Here is a 22973-nt window from a genome sequence, read left to right as displayed (position 1 = left end):
CTTAATCCTCCTCTGTAGCATCTACTAACCCAACCCGGGTATACATATCTTCATATACGCCTAGCTCAGGTAGTAAGCAGGAGCTATATCCGTATTCAGAGCCGGTATCCCTCTCGCAAGCTCGAGGTTGAGGGCGAAAAGCATTCAGGGTAGAAAAAGGCCTTGAAACAAAGGAGGGAAATCGACTTGGTAGAAGTTGAGGTTTAACTTATCTTATGCGGATGCCTTCCTTATTGTTGTGACGGCAGATAAAAGGTATTGCTACTCGTAGGAAAAGGTATATAGGTACCTAGGGCTGGTAGGTATACTTGCTTCCTTTCTTGCTTTCTTTACATATACATATAGTACACCAGGTAAAACATATCATATCATAACAAAATATACATACATACATACACACGATACGGTACAATGTATCCATCGCCTGCCTGCTACTGTACGTATGTATGTGACAACTTGAATTCAATTCAATTCAACTCCAGAGTCGGAGCAACGAGAACGAGAACGAGCTTAGAATTTATTTACTTGCTTGCTTGCTCCATTCCATCCATCCATATGTCCGCTTCTGCTTCTTCTTCCATCCATCGCTCCTGAATATCGTATTGCCACATCCCCTAAAATTGTACGTCGATTGTAGTAAAACAGAAGCAGAAAAGCGCGGCCAGCGCAACGCAAGAAGAACTGACCAAATCCTCGAATCAAATTACCCCCCTGTATCATATCGATATGAAGCGCTGGAAAGGTGCATGATGGGTGAGACGAACGCGGAAAATAAAGTAAGGGGTATGCAGCTGAACAAAGGAAAAATTCGCAACCGAAATTTTGTATCTCCATGAACTCCAAAGCAGGTCCTGATGTAGAGAGACATGCATACATGAATAGATCATCGTCTTGGTGCAGGTTTGGCATCACGAGGCTTAAGTCGGCTGGTTCTCCATCCTTCATACCACAGCTCTCGGCTTGCTTCGCGGAGTTCTCCACGCCACTCGCTGAATACTGATTCCTTCAATCGAACGAAATCGCAATGCTCGGCATTCATTGGATCAGCAAATCCCCAGGGGAATTTCCGACCAATAACACCTGGTTCGTAGATATCTGGACTGATGATCGAGAGAGGGAGATATGATGATACTTCAGGAGCAGACGACCCGCTATCATTGCGCTTATGACGGCGAACAGAACCTGATGACATGCGCTTCGAGCCAGGGGAGGATGGCTCAGGGGTTGGGGAAGCTGGGACTACCTCTTCTGCAGTGTCCTTTTCTTCAGTCTCAGAGTCCTTGTCAGAGGCCTCCTCGTCACCTTCTTCAATACGGGTGGATTCTATCGGGCTAGCCTCGCTCTCAACCTCATCCAAACCGAGCGCCTCAAGAGGGTCAAGATTGGCTTTCCGCATGCTCTCCCAGATGGTCTTCTTGAGGAATGCCATATGAGCGGTTGTGATTGTATCCGCCTTGGAAACTACTGGAACAACTGTTGTCTTGCCTTGTAGTGTGCGCAGTACTTGCAGATCGAGATCTTCATCCAGACCACCAATCACGCGAGGGGAGTTGTATTTGCCATTTGCACCGGTTCCATTCAACGTGCTTGCTTGCGAAGCTGCAATATTCTGGTCAATTCGAACAGGGTCGAGAATAAGGAAGGCGCAGTGGATATGAGTGTCTTGGACTCCTGGAGCTCGCACGACCTTCATCTCTTCTGTAAAGGTCTCTTCGAATTTGGATTCCAGGAAAGAAGACATCTCGCGGAGTTGTAGATCAACAACATTCTTTTGCAATCCTTCCGAATCCCACAAGGTAAGACCAATTCGTTCTCCATCAATCTCAGTCTCGAGGTAATGTGATATGAAGTTTCCCGACTTTTGGCTTTGTGGGGCAAAGACATCTTCAGATCCGGTGGGGCGGGCGCTTCTCTTTTTAGCTGGAAGTGCTAGGGAGGTCTTGAGGAAGTTGAGGAATGAAGTCTTGCCGGATGAGCGGGAGCCAATGATCAGGATACTGGGATGGTCAGTTTCATGACTGCAAGGTGAGGCGAGTATCTTACTTGAATGGAGTTGGATCCTTTCGTCTCCTAACTCTGCGAGGACTGTTGATGGTGCTCACAGCGCTGCTAGCGTAACTGTACCGACCACGGTGGGTCATACTTTCAGTACGAGCGTATGGATCCACCCAGTCGCCATTCCTGCTGTTGTTCGGAATTGGGGGTATTGGCACACTGCCAGTGGCGGTTGATGAACGACCGGGCTCCATTGAGCGTCTGCCGTATTGACCTGCCTTTCCAGTCGCAATCGCAACAGAGTCTGGTCGAGTATTTTCGTCGCCTCCAAAGTTGTCGAATTTCGGAGCAGCTGCACCGTTGTAGAGGTTGGGAAGGCGCGGCGGGTTCTTGGGGACTGCGGCTGCTTCGCGTTGACGTTGGAGTTCCTGCTCTCGCAGAGCTTGTTGCTTCTTGTTTCCCTTGAACTCAATTGACTTTGTGCGACGTAGCAAAAGACCCAAACTGGAGCGACGTGGAGGATGCGATTTCCCAGCTTCTTGTATTGGCGCCAGCTTGTCTGGAGGAGAAGTTCCACCAGTTGATGCCGAAGGCGTCCTGGGCCGACTTGTGCTGACCATGTTGATTGATTGGATATGGTGGTGTCGGAGAAGCGACAGGGAATTGGCTGCGATTGAATTGGGGTGGAAGATAGGTAATTTGTTTGTGGTTTGTGGTTTGCTGCCAGTCAAACGAAACGGTGATAGATCAGGTCTGTTGGAGAAGGAGAAGCTGCTTGGTGAATGCGTAGATTAAATTGGTGGTTTCGATGCCGGTCTCCAGAGTTTGATTGTCGCGTGCAGTGAGTGCAGTGAAATGCAATGCAGTGCAATGGATGCACTGGTAGAAAGTACTCAATGAGACCAAGATATGGAAAGGTACGATGTACAAGTGCGGTATGTTCTGCGATGGCAAGTAGACTCGAGCTACTGTTCTGAATAAAGGAGGTTGTCGCGCGAGACCGAGCTGGCGGGCGTGATAGAAGTTGCGCGTGAGTTGAGCTGTGAGAAAAAGAAGTCAAGGCGGCGTCGGAAGGAACCTGAGCCTGCGCCTAGTCACGACGGCCGTGTGAAAGAAAGGGAAAGGGAAAGGGAGGGGGTAAATGTAGAGTTGTGAAAGGATGAAGGTATCACGAACTGGCTGGATGACCAGATACAGTGCAGATACAGTGCAGATACAGACGAAAAAGATAGACACAGGCAGATCCAGCTACAGATAGATAGACCGATCACTCACTCACCTCAGGTTGAGCCGGGTCAGTAATCAGGTCCAAGCCTCTACTACTGTACAGTACTATACAGTAAGGACACCGACATCCATGCAGCCGTTCAGGGGCCCCGAGATTTGCTTGGAGAGAAACGGCTAGGTCAGGGTCAGGGTCAGGGCCTGTAGCCATATCTGAAGTGACCAATCGCTGCGTCCTCATGCCAATACCCTGAATCTAGTCTTGTTCTTTCCAACGTTTCAGATGAGAGCTTGCACATGGAAAGTATATTGCAGCCATGCATGTTTATTTCTTACACTACTTGCCACTTCTGCGTACCTAACCTTCTAAGTATTTAAAAAGTATACGAGTATAGAAGATGTATTAATTATTATCTGCAATCCTAAAAGACAACTGCGACAACTGCCGTACTGTAAACCCATGCTACCGTAGAACACACCAGGAACAAAATGCCCGTCCCGTCGCTACCCTGCCCAGGCCTAGGTATCAATAGGGGTCTTTAGCGTCCTCGCGGAGATAAAACTAATCGTCTCGTCCGCTGCGCTTGCAAAAAGAACCCACATGATCTTTTTGGACCTGGAGGTCTGTTCTTCTCAATTATCTATCTACAGGCCAGATCATACATAACCTTTCTTAAGTTTAAGTCTAACTTATCATCCCTATCTTTGTCCCCATCCCCATCCCCATCCCCATTCCCCCCTCAAATCCAACCCGCCCTCCAAATCACGTGATATTTACTTCTCTTCTCCCCTGCGAACTCCGTAAGCTCGCCATATAATCCTACCAAGTCTACACAACCAGCGCAAACCATCCCCACAAAGTCGTATTCGACACCCCGTAATGGTCACAATAGACACAATTAATACTCACGGAATAGCGTACGACTTTCATTGCCTATGAATCCGCCTCCCACCCCCCCACCAACCCATCCATCCAACTCCACATCCCATCCATCACACATCCCATCTTCCACGTCGTATAATCCCTCCACATACAAAGGCAAAGGCAAGAAAGACCCGCTAACTACGCAAACCATCCATCCATCCATCCATGCCACAATGCGACCATATCATGCCAAAATAGTAACCATGTCACACCACGCATGGCCATCCATATATACAATACACAGAAAAGAGAAAAATCAGATGCAATCGCAATCGCAAATGCATGTATCAATCCGTTCAATCACAAGCACATCATCGATATGATGTTTTAGTGGTAAGTTTCGCAGCACAGCACTGAAAACGCCAGCAGCCAGCAGCCTCTATCGACAAAGTAAAAACAGAATAATGAATGAATGCAGCCAAGGGAAGAAAGGCAATTCGGATCGGATCGCCAGCTTATTATGTACGCGGTCGGGTATGTAAAAATCAGAAAAGGAAATTTTCCGATTGTGTGGAAATGCTTAAGGGAGCTTATGCTATGCTCGGATGTTCGCTTCGCAGTGTTAAGGGTGAAGGATGAAGAGAATTAAAGGGCACTGCCGCCTGGATATGCGCTCGAAGGGACCATTCCCGGTATTCCACCTGGGATTCTGCCTCTTCCAGCAGGCGCACCACCGCGGCCTCTGCCGGTTGGTAGTTGGAAATCAGGGTTGGAGTTTAGGAGTAGATCTCTCTGCTGTTGTTGGGGTGGATTTGTAGGACGTCTGTTTGGCATCGGGCCTCCGTATCCTTGACCTGGTCCTGGTCCCGGATTCCACCGCGGGTTGATGCCTCGCTGCGAGACCGAAGTGAAGTTTGATCGGTCTGACTCCGCTGGGCTACGGGCACCGGATTGTATGTCTTCGTACGAATTGTTTCCGTCCATGCCACCGATGGGATGTAGACTACCCGTCGAGGTGTTCAGGGGAAAACCACCTGCTGGAGCAAGGGCTGCGGGAACAGCAGAGGGGTGTGTTGATGGTGGATTGTCGGCGAAGCGAGGGTCAATGTCTTCATAGTAATTATCGCCGGCAGAGCTGATACGTTTATGGCCTCTTGAGCTTGGAAGTTCATTGGGTTGCGAAGCTGGGTTGAGAGGTGACGATCGGCCAGCATCTCCCCAACCTTGACGTGGAGGTACATATCTAGATTTATTAGTGATGTATTCGTCATGTGATTGCTGCAACTTACTCGTCAGTGCTATATCTACTTGATTCACTCACGACTGCATCCCTTTGTACTCGTTGCTGCTGAAGCCCGACCATTCCAGCCACATCACCATCACTGTCTCGTAACGCTCCGAATTGTCCGTATCCCTTGGGTGCGTGAGAAGGACTTCCAGTGCTGGCATCCATCTCCACAGCCTGTCCGACAGGCCCTTCTAGTGTTGACATAGGTGGTGGAGATTCGGCTCTTGGAAGACTGGAGCGGCTATCATCTGGATTGTATGCGGCATACTGGCCAGTTGGAGGGGGTGCACGCGCAGTATAGGTTTCCGCACCATAGCCAGGCGCTTGAGGGGGTGAAGGTCTTCGCGGGTAATTGCCTCCTGGAGATGGACCTCTATAACCTCCTCGGCCATTCTGTGGTACTCCATATCCTGGTGGTGGTCCACCTCTCCCACCTCGCATCATAGCTCCTGCTGCCATTCCACCTGGTATCGCAGCTAACGGTTCGCTCATTCCACCTCTATAAGGTCCTCCGCCCCTCGGGGGTCCATATCCGCCTCTTGGTGGCCCATAGCCCCCTCTTGGTGGTGCATATCCTCCTCGTCCATTCGGTGGCCCATACCCTCCTCTGCCTCTGTAGCCCCCTGGAGGAATTCCTCTTCCTCCCATAGCAGCAGGATCAGAGTACTGTCGGTCCAAAGATGGATCTCTGCTCCTCATTCCATAGTTTCCTGGAGGTGGTAGCGGCATTGCATTGCCATATTGATCTCTAGGAGGGCTTCCTCTTCCTCTACTTTGACTCCTTGGTGGTCCCCCATATCGGTCACTTTCCATTGATCTCGGTTCGTTGTTGGGGGAGTGTTCGGATGGAGTCATCTGGGTTAATGGTATTCGTTCATCACTCGTCCTCTCCTTTTCCTTCTGCGTCTCGAATGTAGCAAACGAAGGCAACTTATCACCTCCAGGAGCACCGTTCACCATTATAGGCGCAGTCGGAACAGCAACAGGTGCGGGCACATCTTGACGATTGTAAAAGTTCTCCCCATTCATTTCTGCGTTCTCCGCAATACGACGCTTTCGGGCTTTCCGACTAACCAAAGTCCGGCGCATGGCACAGGAGACAATCCCGCTGGCGGCGATGAGAATTGTTGCTGCTAAAACAATGTAGGATCCCCATGCCATATGCGGTACGAAAAGTAGGACATCTATCAGGAACGAGAGAAGGGAGCATATTAAAGTTAGAATACTCAGTATGAATATTCCAAGAAGGTACCGTGGAGAATGCGACGGGGAATGGAGATGTGCCGCTCCTGCCATGCATAGCATTATGAGGGTGAAGAGGGCGGCGATAGGGTGGACAATGAGAATCGCTGAGAGGGTAGTTCGCGTCCCGGTCGGGAGGTCGAAGGTTGAAGCTTGAGCGTCATTGTATAGGGAAGCTATACATTGGATGATTAGCATTTATATCTATAGAACATCGAGAAGGTTGCAGGGTAGATATTGCGTGGAGACTCGTCTCGACATATATTTAACAATCGCCCACTCACTCGTATCGTATCCGATCTCGATACTGCTACATGTGCCGCCTGTCTTGCAGAAACCAAAGACTCCGAAATCAACCCCACCGAAGGAAGCCAGAGGTATACCCTTCACGATTGGGGTTGAGATGACCGAAATTAAGAGCAGAGCGAATGCTGCGAACAGCAAAATGGTGAGAGGCGTCGCCGGCCGCAACATCTTGAAACCGTGAGGCTCGTCGTGTCGAAAAGATTGTGGGTGCCGGCGTCGTCAAGACGCGGCGGTTGAAGGTAGAGTGGGATTCACGATGCGCGATTAGTCGATGTCGCGATGTTTGTAGGGATGTTCGAAGTCTTAGATAGAGGATTGCATTGGGGGTGATCGAAATGGGGGTGCCTTCGCGATCGCATTGGTCCGCGCAAATGGTAGGCCGAATATTGTTGAAAGTGAATCCGTCTCCTGGACTCAATGGAATGTGAAGTGATGTGGCAGTCAAAGTCGAAGTCGAAGTCGAAGTTGGCAGAGTAGCGTGGTGTGGGCGCTGGGCTGGGGAACCAAGATCTGAGTAGACTTTCCACCGTTCTAGCACTACTGGCGGGGAAAGAGTTGGTATTGGTGCACTAGAAAGTAGTGTAGGGTAGGTACCTACCTTAGTACTGCACGGTAGGGCCGTAGGTAGAGCCTGCCTGTTTCTATCTTGGGTTATAGCGGTGGAGTCCGTTATCTACAAGTCAGGTCCTGCAGACGTTCGATGTGGTCGAGTACCAATAAACAGGCCTCGCCCTCGCCCAAGCCACAGTGTGTGTGTATGGCGTGTCCGAAGCGTTGCAGGGATTGGATAGAAGGAGGAACGGCCAGCAAACCTTATAGTACGGATACTAGAGAAGAAAGAAGTAATAACGAAGAATATATCGAGTGCGCGGATTAGACAGGCCGCCGCCGTGGTGTAGGGAGGAGGTAGGGGAGGTAGGTATTGGTGAAGAAGGTTGAAGGTTGAAGGTTGAAGGTTGAAAGAAAGCTGTGCTGTGCTGTGTACTCTGTGTCGCAGGACCCAAAATTACCATGGACTAGACCTGGCCTGGTGGACTCGACCAGATCTTGTTTCGCCCCTCCTCTTGGGTGGATCAAGGTTGTGGATTGCGATTGCGATGCATGCAAGAATGAGTAGCAACGGCCTCAGCCACGGTCTTGTACGCGGTTGGCCTATGCAATTGCAATGATTGGTATGAGCATTAGAGGCGACGACATCACTTTTATCATCAACTGGACTGCTGGACTTATGGCAAACATCATATTCAGCAAACAGACTCTCCAGCACCAACATCATCACTACTACCCTACCGGTGAAATATCCACTTTGTATCAGATCATATACTGCAATTTCCGCATCGCTAGACTTCTTGCACTAGATCATACAATCTGATCACCACGATAACAGCAGATTATAGGAATGGTTTGATCAATATGCGGTTTCCCTTTCCATCCCATCGATTGTTCTTTCCAGCAAGCAGTTGTTAGTTGTCACGCCCTCGTGTTATTATTCTTACCGTCCGTTCGTATTGCAGCATGCTGCGGAAGCTGGCGACGGTTATCGTTTTAAAAGATGCGATGCATTTCATGCATTTATCCCGGGATCTTGTCCCAATCACCATGCGTGGAGGATATATCCCTGCCCATAGGTCCAATTAAAACATGTCCTGTGCAACTGCATATCTTCCGCTCTGGATAAACTGATATAAGTTTTTGATTGTCCTGTACTTCGTACTTCGTACCAACTGCTTGATTACTCCCTCCTTGGCAACGCAGGTTGTTAAGAACATAAGTCGACGGGAATATTGTATTATTATATTCGCCAGCGGCAAACCTTTCACTGGCCATGCTTCCTTCCTTCCTTACCTTGCCTGAGACTCGTTTCACCTGGTGACACGCGGTTCCAATGATCCCATCAGCAAATAGGAGAATGGGAGTTCTGTCTGACGCAATGCTGGAATGGCTACAGTACATAAGGTACGCAGAGTTACCAGCTTCAAAACAGAGATTGAGTACTTTGTACTGGAACATCGTCCCTCTCGCTTCTTGAAGTCTTGAAAGGGGGGGAAGTCGGCTGAACTATTCACCGTCTCCGGACCGATAACGCCCGCCGGCGATAAGATCGGAATACGGTAGGCAACAAATCTCGTTTGGGACGAAGACTTGATATATATTCTTTCAGCTTCATGGTTCTTTATTGAACCCCAATATTCACCCCCAGGTATGTCACTGCGCGTAGCAGGACAGAGTCTGCGCAACTTCAGTGCCCAATGTAGACCTAATCCAAAGCTGTCGCTATCTTCCTTTTCTCTACCCTCGCATTTCTCTTCTCGAACAGTCAATCATGGCACACGTTCTCTTTCCTCGAATACATCCACAATAGCCATTCGGAACAAGTCCACCCCTAAATTCGCAAAACGCTCTATACAAACCGAACGATATCAAGGCTTTGCTCCTCCTACTCCCGAATCTCTGGGAAAACCTGCTCCGCCAAAGCAGTATCGACGTTCTATAAAATGGGGCAAGAGGTTACTATACGTCTCTGCGGTCACAGGACTTTTATACCTAATTGATACCCAAATCTACGCCTCCGCAATTACTCGATCTCTGCGAACATTCAGTCTAGGTCTGCTTGTGGCAATAGACTACAAACTCAACTTTCGGCCCTACCCATTTATTGGTACAATAGAAGACCTGCATAGAAGGAACGCCGAGAGGTTGTTCGAACTACTACATCAGAATGGAGGGCTGTATTTGAAGATTGGACAAGCGATTGCTATGCAGAGTGCGGTTCTGCCACCAGAGTTCCAGAAGATGTTTTCGAGGATGTTTGATGATGCGCCGCAGAATGACTGGGCGGACGTGGAACAGGTTATACGGGAAGATTTTGGCAAGAGTCCAGAAGAGGTATTCGGTGTTTCTTTTTCGAATGAGCCTGGGAAGGGAGTTATGGAGAAGAAGGCAAAAGCTTCAGCATCTGTAGCTCAGGTTCATTGGGCGAGGTTGGCAGATGGAAGAGAGGTTGCGATTAAGGTACAAAAGAGGGAGATCGCCCATCAGGTGGGGTGGGATTTATGGTCCTTCAGGTAAGAAAGGTCCAAATTTGTAGGACTTTTTACTAATTTTACTAGGGTTGTAATGAAAGTCTACACCTACTGGTTTGACCTCCCTCTCTACAATCTAGTCCCATACATCACAGAACGGTTAATGCTGGAAACCGACTTTGTCAATGAAGCCGACAACTCAGTAAAGATGGCAGAACTAGTAGCTGGAGAGCCCCGATTACGAGGACGTGTCTATATCCCCAAAGTCTACCGAGAGCTATCTTCCAAAAGGATCATGACCGCAGAATGGATTGAAGGAGTCCGTCTCTGGGACAAAGAAGCTCTGGGCGGACCCTGGCGAGGAGGAAGCGGTGGCTCACCCGGTGTAGACAGGACACCCCTTTCCGCACCCCCCTTGCCCCCCAACGACGGAACCGGAAACCTCAAACCAGAGCGCAACGAATGGAAAGGACCTTCAGGCAAAGGCGGCCTCGGCCTCTCCTTGAAAGAAGTAATGACAACAATGGTCGATCTCTTCTCTGCACAGATGTTCCTCTGGGGTCTCGTGCACTGCGATCCCCATCCAGGCAACATCTTCATCCGCCGCAAGCCCAACGGCCACTCAGAACTAGTACTAATCGACCACGGCCTCTACGTCTCCATGACGCCCGCGTTCCGCCACCAGTACTGCCAGTTCTGGAAAGCAATCATGACGTTCGACAACGCGACACTCAGCGAAGTAACAAGTGCATGGGGCGTCAAAGCCCCCGATCTCTTCGCAAGCGCTACGCTCATGAAGCCGTACGAGGGCGGAGACAGCAGTACACGGGAGCGCATAACCAGGGACCTGAAAGGCAAAACGCCCGCTGAGAGGCACTTCGAGGTGCAGGAGCGCATGCGCCAGGGCATCCGCGACATCTTGTCGGAAGAAGAGAATTTCCCGCGCGAGCTGATCTTCATCGGCCGCAACATGCGCATCGTGCAAGGCAATAACCAGTTCCTCGGCTCCCCTGTAAATCGCATCAAAATGACGGGCAGCTGGGCGAGTAGGAGTCTAGTCGATAGTAAGGATTTGTCGTTTGCTGAGCGCTTTGTGAACGGGTGGAGGCATGTACTGTTTCGGTTCGTGCTGCTGAGTAGCGATGTGGTGTTTTATACTAGTAAGTTGAAGCAGTGGTTTGGGTTTGGCAAGGGCATGGAGGATGATATTGAAAAGCAGATGAGGTTTCTTGCCAAGGATCAGTTTGGGGTTGAGTTGCAGCATGGGGTTTTTGATGGGTAGGTAGGGATGAGATTTGATTTGTATATTATTGCTCTGTATGCGGGGCGGGGTGGGGATAGATAGATAGATAGGTAGATGGCATGGTATGGCATGGGATGCGATGGCGCTGGAGGTTACACAATATCCACTTCTTCATAATCATAATTTCATGAACAGAAACCATATTTACTTTTCCTCTTCCCCTCCCTCTCCCCTCCCTCTCCCCTTTCCTCGCTCAGATCCGTCTCTCTACCCGACCCTACTCCCCGACCGCCTCCCCCACCCCTCCTCTCTCTATATATATCTCTCTTCCTGCATACTCTAATTAGTGTTTTTCGGCAAGTGCCAAAATCCCGATTAAGCAAACAAACAAACCAACTACTCTCCGCACGCTTCAGGCAATTTCATTCGGTTCGTTGCAGATTTGTTATTCTGAAGCCATACTATATAGCCACTCCTTTGTTATACTATATCTAGCAGCTAGCTAGATGATAGATATGCAAGAACAGTTCTTGATATTTCCGAGTTCCTAGTTCCTACAGTATAGTATCTATAATGGAGAAAGCGATCGAATGAGAGCAAACGAAAGATTCGATAAATACTGCTTCTTAGGGTAGTAGTTACCTACGTACAGTACCTTAGGGCACGCATCCGCTGTTTAATTTCTTTTGGATATATACTAGGGTAAGAATAGTAATACTGTAGCAATAACGTGTTATCGTCTTTTGTTAATCCTCCGATCCTTATGGCGTCCGTACCCTTGATTTATATTTTGATAGAAAGTAAGTCACTCTCCAGGTAGATCTTAAAATTAGCACGAGGAATTGTATTATGGGATTTCCTTTTAATGAATGGTTTTGTTGTCTGTACGACGACTAGTCGACCATTATTTTCCAGCTGGCTACAAATACAATATCTCGGTTGAGCAATTACCCATCTTTTCTTTCCTTTTCCTGCCGAGCCAGAGAGAGGAATAGAGAATGAAGGAAGGAAACAGGCTAGCGTCTGCGCGCTTTATGCCAAAGAATCAATCGATCCTCACTTATACCGGTGCGGCGAAAGACAAAGACAAAGAGCACTTACCCACCCACCGTGTACGTACGAAAGCATCTTTCACGAACCCGGGCCCAACAAATACAACAAAGAACAAATAAATCACAATCCCACGTCAAGCCCTCCTGCATTTGACTAACGATCCCCAATACCTAAACCCTACCTACCCAGATCTCCAATTCAGCTTAACCGGGACGAAGAGAAAAAACGTATGAATATTCTAATATGTGTATCAAAGCCAAGTACTCAACCTACGCGTGTAAGCACATCCACCTCCTCACCGCCCCCTGTGGCTCCCGGACCTGCACCTCCAGCACCAGAGTCTCAGACGCTGCTTTCACGACTGAGGGGACGCCGTGTCCGGACTGCGCATCTCTATCACCAGTATCTCTTTCTAATCCCGATCCCGATTACAACAACAGGGTAGCGAGATCGAAATCCCTGCCTACGAATCTATTTCTCGGAGATGGAGAAAGAGATGCAGATGGAGATGGAGATGGACGGAGGGGATCGAGACCGGAACGCCTGGAATTGAAATTTGTGGATGCCGAGTATTTGAGGGAGGAGGAGATTATCTTGACGCCGAGGCCGAAGACTCCTAGGACGCCGAAGGTGAAGACGCCAGGGATCGTGGGGGGAAGGGGTGAGTGATATCAGGAGGGGGATGGGGTGGTGGTTTTGGGGGGGTGTTGTGGGTGGGGTTTTGACGTGGTGGGTGTTTGGTTGGAGTGGGGGGCTTGGTCTGGGGTAGTGGGTTGGAACGGCAGGTGGTGGTATGTTTAGGGGCTGCCTGGTGGGAGTGCAGACTGCTGCTTTGGGGGGTTTGTTGATGGTGTATTTATGGAGTGATTCGTATGCATGTTCCGCCGTGTGTATAGCTGCTTTCGAGAGTTTTGGTATTTGCAATAACTTGGTATTGTCAACGGTTTTTTGGTATATGGATAAAAGGATAGGAATATCTTCGGATTTCTTAGCCAATTTTTTGGTTTATTCTATACCTGCGTGTAATAACCAAGGAAAGATCAATAAGTGTAGAGCGAGGCGGTTGGTTGCTTATCGAGTAAAGCATCTGCAGTTCCGTAGCAAATTCTAACCACTTGGAACGTTTCACTCTATTGGTTCATTTAAGAAATGATTTCCTTCAAACATATATTATGTCTTCTATGAGACAAACGAAGGGATGGTGAAGTCGAAAGAAAACGGAATAGTATGAAATTGCACGTGATGCGCTGCCGTCATCGCTACATCTTCCCCGCACAACTATCTATCAATCCCCCAGCTTCATCAGCTTCATGAACTTCGTGAAATTTGTAGTCCCTAAGACAATTGCTTCAGTAGCACTTCCCACATCAAGAATTCATACAATGACCAAAGGCAAAGCAACCGCCGTCGTATCCGGCCGCACCATCGCCGAGACTAATGAGTATGAGACTGTCGAAGGAAACATCTATGTAAGATATAAGAATATCCATAACCCCATAGCCAAGTTTTTAATTGTTCACAGTTCCCACCATCGTATGTTGACCTCCAAGATGAAGTATGGACCTGACTGACCCCCTGACCTCCCCTTGAAGTTCTGTCAATCAATCATACTTGAGCAAGACAGACCACAGCACCCATTGCCCATGGAAGGGTGATGCAGCATACTACAGCATCAATCTAGATAGTACGTCCAGTTCCCTGGAAATTGGACGACGGAGGGCTGATGAGACGATAGAGACTGAATTGAAGAACGCTGCCTGGTACTATCCAGAACCGAAGGAGAAGGCGAAGAATATCAAAGACTATGTTGCTTTCTGTAAGCTATCCATCGAATACGACTATTTGCAGGCAAGGATTTTGGAACGTGAGAATTTATAGCTAATCAACACCCTCTCGACAGACAAGAGTGCTGTCACTGTGACGGCTGAGTAGATAGAATAACTTGAGTTTGCTGTATAATGAGAGTTGTCTCCAATTTTCTCTGGAATTCGTGACATTCTCCTTCATGCAAACCAACGTAACATTTGGAGAATATGTTCTAAGTCGTCAGGAAAAAACAAATGCAAAGTCCGCTGGTACTGTAACAGCAGCATGGTTATGTGCTACTAGAGAGCTATAAACGCTTTCACACATTGACATGAAAGCTTTGAACATCCACAGCATCAATATTTTGACCATCACTCTACTTGAGTGGCCACCACACTAAATTTGAGGATAATGATAATTTCACTGCTCTCAAGCTTTTGCTCTCTCTGGAATCCAAGGTGGATCAGAAGGCCATTACTGAGTCTTTTTCGCGTCCATGATAACTTCAAGGCTTTGAGAAGAGACTGCAGTATTTACAAACAGATCAGAAGATGATGGTCGTGGCAAAGAATTCGTGGTTTGGCCCCCTTGTACCTCGCACCCCGCGCTACTGTAGTGTTCAATTCGTCGCGTCGCCTCTGATTTTCTGACGCGTCTGCCATCCACAGCTCTATTCCTTCAAAAACTACACAACGCAGCAGAATACACTAAAATGGACCTCGATTCTGATGATCAATATGATGACACCAACCGCGCCTTTCTCCAAGCCTTGATGGGCCGCGGCCAAATCACCGTCGAGGAAGGCAAAAATATCCTCGCAGCAATCTTCACAGCACAGTCAAGTCAGTCTCCCGCATACCCCTCCTATATACATTCTAACTACCCCCCAGATCAGGAAGTGACCCCTGCCCAAGTAACGAAAGAAGATATCGACTCCTACATGGCCGCTGCAGCTGATGCACTATCACCTCTCGACTACGAAATTCGCAGCACGCTCCACCAGCACACGAAGCATCGGATCTATGCGGTTGTGAACAGTATTAGCGATCCGCTTACGCAGATGACGACTACGAGAACAAGCGAAGAGATGTTCTATATCAAGCGGTTGCTAGATGCTATGTTCGAGACGAACAATACGAAGAATAGGGAAGTTATGGCAATTACGGGTATGCAAGCGCTAGAGAAGCGGGTCACCAAGGGCTCCGGTCGACGAGATAGTGAAGAGCATAGCCAACTTGCTGTAGACAAGGGCGTCACGGGCGAGCAAGCCGAGAAGCTGTTAGCTGGGTTGGTTAAAGAGAAGTGGCTCGAGCACAGCCGAAATGGGTACTACACGCTATCTCCACGGGCGTTGATGGAGCTGCGGAGCTGGCTGGTTGATGCTTATAACGAGGAAACGGACGATGGCGACGATGATTGGCAGAGGATCAAATTCTGTGAGGCTTGCAAGGAGATTGTTACTGTTGGTTTACGATGCGCGAATTCGAATTGCAATGTCAGGTTGCATAATATCTGTGAAACGGCCTTCTGGAATTCCAAGCCTAGCAAGCAGTGTCCTACCTGCAATAAGGTGTGGGAAGGGAAGCAGTATGTTGGGGAGAAGGTCATTACATCTCTGGAGGCAAAAATGAGGGACAAGAGGAGAAGCGGTGGTGCGGCTGCGGCTGCGGCTGCGAAGAGAAGCCGTGCTGCTGACGAAGACGAAGACGAAGAAGAACAGCAAGATAGCGGTAATCGGAAAAGAAATCGACCTGGTGTTGACGCGGACGAGCAGCCGAGTGGTGATCGTAGGAGAAGCCGGCAAAAGACTCCGGAAGAGGATGAGGAGGGAGAAGAGGAGGAAGAGGAGGAAGAAGAAGAAGAAGAAGGGGAAGAAGAAGAAGAGGAACAAGAGGAAGCTGAATAAGACGACGAGGACAATAATCAAATACCGATACAGTTATACGAAACGGAACAGGTCGGGGGGAAACTTTACTTGGCGTTTCTTGTGGTAAGATATGGCATACGAATGGCGTTTATTGAGAGAATAAAGAAGGGATGATCTTCTAGGGATTTGGCAAAGGAGCTATTTTCAACTACCAAGTACGATGCTGGGCTTCTTTCGATTTGTGTTCCCGTCGCTCTCCTATGTGAGAAGCGTAAAAGAGTTCCACCGTGGAGAAAGGAGAATATAGACCTTCACGCGTTGCAAACTTGCAGCTCAGCTCACACTACGTGGGGTTACTTTTAGCTGGGTAGCATATTAGTGAGGGGATCTTAGGCTTACAGTACGCTGTAGCTAAGCGTACGGCTCAAGTGGTACAATACGGCTCCGTATCGTCGTTCGACAACAGCGTCTTGGCCTCTTTGCACGGTCCAGATCCTGATCCCGAGCCTTTGGATACTCTGGGAAAGATCAGGGGGCCAAAGGGCCCATTCGTACGCATACTAAACCTTAATATTTGAGGTCAAGTCCAGATCGAGTCCCCCCCGCACTTGGCAGTCTTGTCTTGAATGGCATTCCCGTTCAAATTGAGTATACAGAACGATCAATATGAGGACCAGACTGGTGAGACTGGTATGACTTGAAGAATGACACACGTGACGAATAGTAGTGCCTCGTGCTGGACACAAAAAGCGGCGCTTATCGTCATCAATTTTCCGTGTCGTGTACTCGTACAGTACTACGCAGGCTGGCGCTTTTTCTGTCCACCGCGAGGTACCTTGCAGAGCGGGTAATCTAGACCCCTGGGTCCTCGGCATAGACAGGACAGAAGGTTTTTGCTTCTGACTATCGCTATTCGACAAAGCATATGGCGGCTTGGTATTGAAATCTCCCTCCTCAGATTCGATTAATTCGAAGAGGGGCAAGAGATATCAACCAGATGGGCAAGTGGTGGTGGCAGACGACCAGTAGGGTGTCATCTCCAGGCTCGCATTTAGCGGATGCCCAGGGATGGCAGGTCGCGACTCCCCAGGACCGGCTGATTGGCCTCCTTTTAGGAATGATCGACGACAACCCCTCCGCGACCTAGTATTCCTGAATAGCATGAACAGGATTTTAGAATGACCATATCAACGGTCTTGTCTTGTTCGGACACAGGCGATAGAGATAATTAGCTAATGTTACATGCGTATGCATGCATGGTCAAGAGATCGATAACCATCAATCCCAAATCCTAAAGGATGTCATATCCGCAACCTGCACCAATAGCTCTAGCCCAACTTGAAAAGGCGTATTTATATCTTTATAAGTCGGCGGCCTTACCTCCGCATTTCTCTCTTTGCACAGCAGTACACTGGTCTTCTTCACAATGCATTTATTCGAACGAGCAGCTTACGAGCCCCTCCCAGCGGAGGAGAAGCTCGTTGATCAAGAAGATACCTCGTTCAAAATCAAATCTTCAAGATGGAGCAAGAAATACATTGTCCTCATTGTTACTTTTGTATCTCTGTTCGCCCTCCTGCCTCTGCTAGTACGTGCGAAAGTATGGACGACATCAGTCATGGAGGAGCCAGTTGAGAATTCCAAAAAGTTGAACGATTACCTAGCAAGAGCAAGTGGAGATCAATATCTTCTTGGTGTGGGTAAAGGTGATATCACGGGGTATGTCTTAGATCTCACGAGAGTCTCACTACTGACATCGAGTTCAGACCTGTCGTAGAACTAAATTTCATGGGTTATGCTAGTTTGTCCCAAATCGGTGGGTGACTTTTCGATGATATTTTAGCCTTTGACCTTAATGCATGCGAGAATCACGGGCTCCCTGAATTTGAACTCGAATTCTCCCTACTCTATATATCATGTGATTCTAACTTCACTCCTCAGGTACTGGACTCCGGCAGAGAATCTATTCCCGATCTTTCATTATTGGGAATAAAGACACGCCGACTGATCGGTTTGTGTACTTGGTCCTCGATACTCAATCCGGAGATACGGCGATCCGCAATGGAATTCTTGACGGCCTGGCCGCCTTGGGAGGCAATTACTCAATGTACACCCAGAGCAACGTTGCTGTGACTGGTACACACCAGCATTCTGGGCCTGGAGCTTGGTTGAATTACCTTCTACCTCAGATCACTTCCCTTGGTTTCTCCCCGCAAAGCTACCAAGCAATTGTGGACGGCGCTGTGCTTTCCATCCAGAGAGCACATGAAAGTTTGACCCCTGGCTACCTTGATTTTGCCGACACCACGGTATCAGATGCCAACATTAATCGAAGTCTTTGGGCATATCTTGCAAACCCAGCATCAGAGCGAGCACAATACAGTGATGACGTTGACAAAACTATCACAATGTTACGCTTCAAACGTGCATCGGATGGTTTGAATACAGGAGTTCTTGCATGGTAAGATTCCTATCCGTCAATTAGCCCCTTTACACGCCTACCCTGCTTGTGCCATTTCACAAGAAGCCACCAATGCTAACTTCCAATAGGCACAGTGTTCATGGAACGTCCATGTTGGAGAATAACACCCACGTAACTGGAGGTATTCAACTCCCTCGGCTTTCAGAGAACACTAGCTGACCTAGATATATAGATAACAAAGGCCTCAGTTCGTACTTGTTTGAACAAGCTATGTTGACCGATTCCACTGCCGCGCCAGGGTTTGTCGCTGCCTTCAGTCAGAGTAGCGTGGGCGACACTACTCCAAATGTGTTGGGGGCATATTGCGATGATGGTTCAGGTCAGATGTGCACTTTGGAGAATAGTACCTGCGGCGGAAAAAGTGAATCGTGCCATGGCAGGGGTCCCGAATTCCAAAAGCTGGATCTTGGGGTTTCTAGTTGTTATGAAATTGGACGCAGGGTATATGCAGCTGCGAAGTCACTCTATGTTAGCATTTCCTCCTCAAAATCCAAGGCTTGGATACTGATTGCACACAGGACTCTTTTGATAGTGTTGCTACGGCTGTCACTGACCCAAGTGTAAGTAACCTTCTTGGAGGAATATTTCCTACTTCGGACATTTTAGGAGTCGATGTACTTTTGAAACATCTGAAAAGTCGACTACTTCATACTCCTGAAATAACTATCTCAAACCCAAATTTACCATACTAGACAATACTGACACCGAGATCTTGACCATAGGTCAAAGCGTATCATCTCTTCAACAACATGACATACTACAATTTCACACTTCCAAACGGTACAGTCGCGCAGACATGCCCAGCAGCTATGGGTTATTCTTTCGCCGCTGGTACTAGTGATGGCCCTGGTGCATTCGACTTCACTCAAAGCGACAACGATACCAACGCTCAAAACCCACTTTGGGTGATTGTCTCCTCTGTCATCAAAGCCCCCACTGCACAGCAAAAGGCCTGCCAAAGCCCCAAGCCCGTCCTCTTAGATGTCGGTGAGCTCGACACTCCATACGCATGGTCTCCCAACATCGTAGACGTACAAAGTCTCCGCGTCGGCCAGTTAATCATGATCATCGTGCCTGGCGAAGCAACGACCATGTCGGGCCGCCGATGGAAGTCAGCCATCGCAGCCGCTGCTACGAATGCCTCAATCACAACTACCACACCGAAAGTCGTACTCGGCGGACCAGCTAACACGTATGCGCATTACTTGACCACGAGAGAAGAATACGGCGTCCAGCGTTACGAGGGCGCTTCTACTCTCTTCGGCCCTAATGAACTCGACGCGTACATCTATCTCTCAACAAGCAATCTCAAATACCTAGCTGCAGACTCCACCTCACAGCCAGACCCCGGCCCTTCACCGCCCGACAACCGCAAAAACTCCCTCGATCTAATCGCTGGCGTAGTGTACGACTCCCCAAAACTGGGCTCCTCCTTTGGCGATATCATAACACAACCCAACGCCTCCTACCCCATCGGCTCCGTCATAAACGCGACATTCGTCGGGGCCAACCCGCGCAACAATCTGAAATTAGAGGGCACGTATGCAGCAGTTGAGGGCCTGGAGAACGGGACCTGGACGACGGTCAGAGATGACGCGGATTGGTTCTTGGTGTATACGTGGAGCAGGGATGATAGCTTGACGGGGACGAGCCATGTGGTTATTAGCTGGGAGACGGAGAGTTATGCTGTGCCGGGCACGTATCGCATTAGGTATAATGGGGATTCGAAGAATGTGCTGGGGACGATATCGGCGTTTACGGGGGTTAGTGGGAATTTTACGCTGAGTTGAGGGGGGCGGGGTTGGGGTTGGTATAGGTCTGGAGTTTAGGGCGAGGCTACAGATTTAGGACTGGAAAGGTATAGGTTAATGTCTTGGTATTTGGTATAATACTTTTGGTTCGTGAGCGGATTTGATAACAAAGTAGGGAGGCAGTGTGGAAGTATGTGCTGTGAATTCTGTCTCTGGCGCTCGAAGCCCCTTTTGACATCTTGTACGAGTAGATCTTGAGTTAGTATTCTCAGCCTTGTTTCTCGGACAATACGGAGCATTGCCCCTGCGAACTACCTGGATGATATTGGAGATCCCAGGATAGTATACGGCGTATTCACACAATTCCGTATCTCACATTTCTCAAGATATGCTCTGATATTCTCTGATATTCTCACACTTCTACTATCTTATCATCGTCGTCATCATCATCTTCTTCTTCCTCCTCTTCCACCTGCCCTCTGGCCCAACTCCCCGCTCCACCACCACGATGCTGCGGCGTATCCGCTATCCGCCCCCTATTCGACGACAGCGCAGTCATCCCCTGATCGACTTCTTCTCCACCCTCCTCATCCCTCATCAACACCTGCACCAACCTATCACACGCCTCCCTCACATCCTCATTCTCAACCCTCATATGCGTCTCCCTTATAACAGGATACACCTTAACCTCCCTCAGCTTATCCCTGCCCTCCCTCGTCGTCGTCAGCAGCGTCAGCGTCTCCACATGCGTCTGAATAACGCTCTGATCCGAATCCCTCTTCTTATCCGGCGGTAAGAGCTGCAAATCAGGTAACATATCCAGCATTTCCACCTCATCGTACTCCTCGTTGCCCGTTATAGGCAGCAGTAAATACGGCAGGATATTAATCTCATCTTCCGCTAAAAACGCCGGGTGGGACGCGATTTCAAACGCCACGTTCTTGATCGTCGACGCGACGCCCTTGCGCCTAATATCCGATTTGTGTTCGGTGAAGACGGTGATTTTGGTCAGCGGCACCACGCCGTCGTAACTTTGCGGCGCGAGGAAGTAGGCGCGGCCTTCGGGATGCTTTGCTAGGTCTGCGAAGAGGTAGGAGAGGTAGTCGTAGTCTGCGTCTTTGTTGTAGGTGCCGTCTGCGCCTTTGACGAAGAGGTCGAGGAGCTGGTCGATGGCGGTGGTGCTTGAGGCGAGGGAGGAGGGGGGCGCGGGGCGTGTGAGGGTTAGGATGGATTTTAGGTCGTCATGTTTGGCTAGGTTGGCCAGGAGCATGGCGAGGAGGTTGGCGTTTGGTTCCGACGGGCTCTGTGAGGGCGGATGGTTAGGTGGGCTTGGGAGATGAAAGGAGGGGAGATGTTTGGGGGACTGACATACTGTTACACGCCCCAGTAATATGTTTATGAAATCTTTGTCCGATGCGATGTTTTCGAGCACATCTCGGTCCGTCGAGAGGTTAATGAGGATCGTGATGGCATCTTTGGCAATTTGCTGAAGCTCGTGTCAGTCGAATCCCCAGCTACGTTTTCAGGCTGACTGACCTGATAATCCCGCACTAATAACTTAAGGTCTTTGATCGGCAGAAGCTCATTCGTCTTGAAGATCTCTGGCTTCGAGAGGGAGAAAGGGACCAGGTTCTCAACGGCTGGGGCGCAGGTCAGTACAGTTCTCCGGTGGCGGGGTCGTTCCAGCTTACCGGTTTGTCGCACTTGTGTATTGCCGTGAGATATAAAATCTACAAGCTACGCAGAATATTAGCAGGATACTATGGAGCGTAGAGCATCTATACATACCTCTTCTAATTCTGTAGGCATTGTGGTTTTCGATGTGTATGGATTTGAAGTTTTCGCCGCCCCAAGATGTCGCGAGGTGGATGAAGTTTTGGCGGGGTGGTTTTTTTCTGCCGAGGTTCACCGCCTTGTCACCCCTTCACCAGTCCAGTCCCCCTATTTTACGCGAAATACTTTATAATAGATCTTGGCTTTCATTTCAATAAATCCTTTCGTGTCTTGTCTTGTCTTCTGTCATGGAGTTATGAATCTAGCGTTTTCATTGTCTACCTAGCTTGTAAAACCCGTACACAATTGTTCATTATATCATAACTATGATAACTTCACAGTGTGAAGAACGTTGTGGCATCTTGGGGACTGCTAAAAAGTACTATCAGTTGCATAGTATGGCAGTTCGCGCTCTCGTCCTATATAGAAAGCAGATTGATAGAACTCGATGGCGTTCGCTGGAAAGGACTTCGTTACATTAAAATGAGACATATATCTGCGAGCTTTTTGCCGAGAGATAGAAGTGCTGAGTTTTCTTAGGCAAGTGTGTCTCAATCTCAGCCAGAACTACATCTAAAAGATACAGCATTGCAGTGATCAAATACCTCCTCGCCATTGTGTTTCGAAAAACGGTTCTTATACTGTCCACCATTTCGAAGTTTCAAGTGCGTGAGCGTCATGCCAGCACTATTCACTATACCGCCTACACCCCAGGGCTCAGACAGAGCAGTCGGCGTTGATATATTAGTCATATACGCTTCGGGGAAGAATGATGCGAGACTGTTGAATAATGGCTGGATTAATCAAATATTCAGCTCCGAGTATGAGGTGGAATGGAGAATCAAGCGTGTTATTTCGAAGTTGCGTTGTGCGGGAATTTGAGACATCAAAGTAACTTGAACGTTTAGACGTTATTGTTACCTCACCCCTTTCACAGTACTCCTAGGAGCCGACCAAAGAAAGTTTCTCATCATAGGCACAGATAACAATCAAGAAATTCACAAAAGCCATACAGGTACGATTCAAAGAACTTGCATTCTATTCAGTCCCATCGA

General features: G+C 48.7%; 7 protein-coding genes across 7 annotated transcripts; 4 read left to right on the top strand and 3 right to left on the bottom strand.

Annotated features, from left to right (window-relative positions):
* Positions 1–883: 883 nt before the first annotated feature.
* Positions 884–2615, bottom strand: CDC11 (Cell division control protein; the record flags this gene model as incomplete). The annotated part of the gene is made up of 2 exons (XM_031152586.1): positions 884–1997; positions 2044–2615. 2 exons carry the CDS (start codon positions 2613–2615, stop codon positions 884–886), a joined length of 1686 nt encoding a protein of 561 aa, XP_031001834.1.
* Positions 2616–4729: 2114 nt separating this feature from the next.
* On the bottom strand, positions 4730–7088 carry prr-5 (pH-response regulator protein; the record flags this gene model as incomplete). The annotated part of the gene is made up of 3 exons (XM_031152585.1): positions 4730–5327; positions 5374–6790; positions 6899–7088. 3 exons carry the CDS (start codon positions 7086–7088, stop codon positions 4730–4732), a joined length of 2205 nt encoding a protein of 734 aa, XP_031001833.1.
* A 2034-nt stretch (positions 7089–9122) lies between these two features.
* On the top strand, positions 9123–11225 carry LHYA1_G007655 (ABC1 family protein; the record flags this gene model as incomplete). The annotated part of the gene is made up of 2 exons (XM_031152584.1): positions 9123–9985; positions 10031–11225. The coding sequence occupies 2 exons, from the start codon at positions 9123–9125 to the stop codon at positions 11223–11225; spliced, it is 2058 nt and encodes a 685-aa protein (XP_031001832.1).
* A 2396-nt stretch (positions 11226–13621) lies between these two features.
* Positions 13622–14171, top strand: LHYA1_G007654 (uncharacterized protein; the record flags this gene model as incomplete). The annotated part of the gene is made up of 4 exons (XM_031152583.1): positions 13622–13708; positions 13762–13772; positions 13832–14055; positions 14140–14171. 4 exons carry the CDS (start codon positions 13622–13624, stop codon positions 14169–14171), a joined length of 354 nt encoding a protein of 117 aa, XP_031001831.1.
* Positions 14172–14757: 586 nt separating this feature from the next.
* Positions 14758–15951, top strand: nsmce1 (Non-structural maintenance of chromosomes element 1-like protein; the record flags this gene model as incomplete). Its single annotated transcript, XM_031152582.1, has 2 exons — positions 14758–14887; positions 14936–15951. 2 exons carry the CDS (start codon positions 14758–14760, stop codon positions 15949–15951), a joined length of 1146 nt encoding a protein of 381 aa, XP_031001830.1.
* Positions 15952–17338: 1387 nt separating this feature from the next.
* NCER3 (Neutral ceramidase) lies at positions 17339–20184 on the top strand (the record flags this gene model as incomplete). The annotated part of the gene is made up of 7 exons (XM_031152581.1): positions 17339–17631; positions 17679–17728; positions 17854–18373; positions 18463–18515; positions 18567–18862; positions 18913–18954; positions 19117–20184. 7 exons carry the CDS (start codon positions 17339–17341, stop codon positions 20182–20184), a joined length of 2322 nt encoding a protein of 773 aa, XP_031001829.1.
* A 373-nt stretch (positions 20185–20557) lies between these two features.
* Positions 20558–21954, bottom strand: hgh1 (HGH1-like protein; the record flags this gene model as incomplete). Its single annotated transcript, XM_031152580.1, has 4 exons — positions 20558–21448; positions 21518–21631; positions 21682–21882; positions 21934–21954. The coding sequence occupies 4 exons, from the start codon at positions 21952–21954 to the stop codon at positions 20558–20560; spliced, it is 1227 nt and encodes a 408-aa protein (XP_031001828.1).
* Positions 21955–22973: the final 1019 nt, after the last annotated feature.

Source organism: Lachnellula hyalina, assembly GCF_007821495.1.
Source record: "Lachnellula hyalina strain CBS 185.66 chromosome Unknown contig00208, whole genome shotgun sequence".
NCBI classification, from domain to species: Eukaryota; Fungi; Ascomycota; class Leotiomycetes; order Helotiales; family Lachnaceae; genus Lachnellula; species Lachnellula hyalina.
Note: the sequence above shows the minus strand (reverse complement) of the source record. Positions and strands in the feature narration are given on the sequence as shown.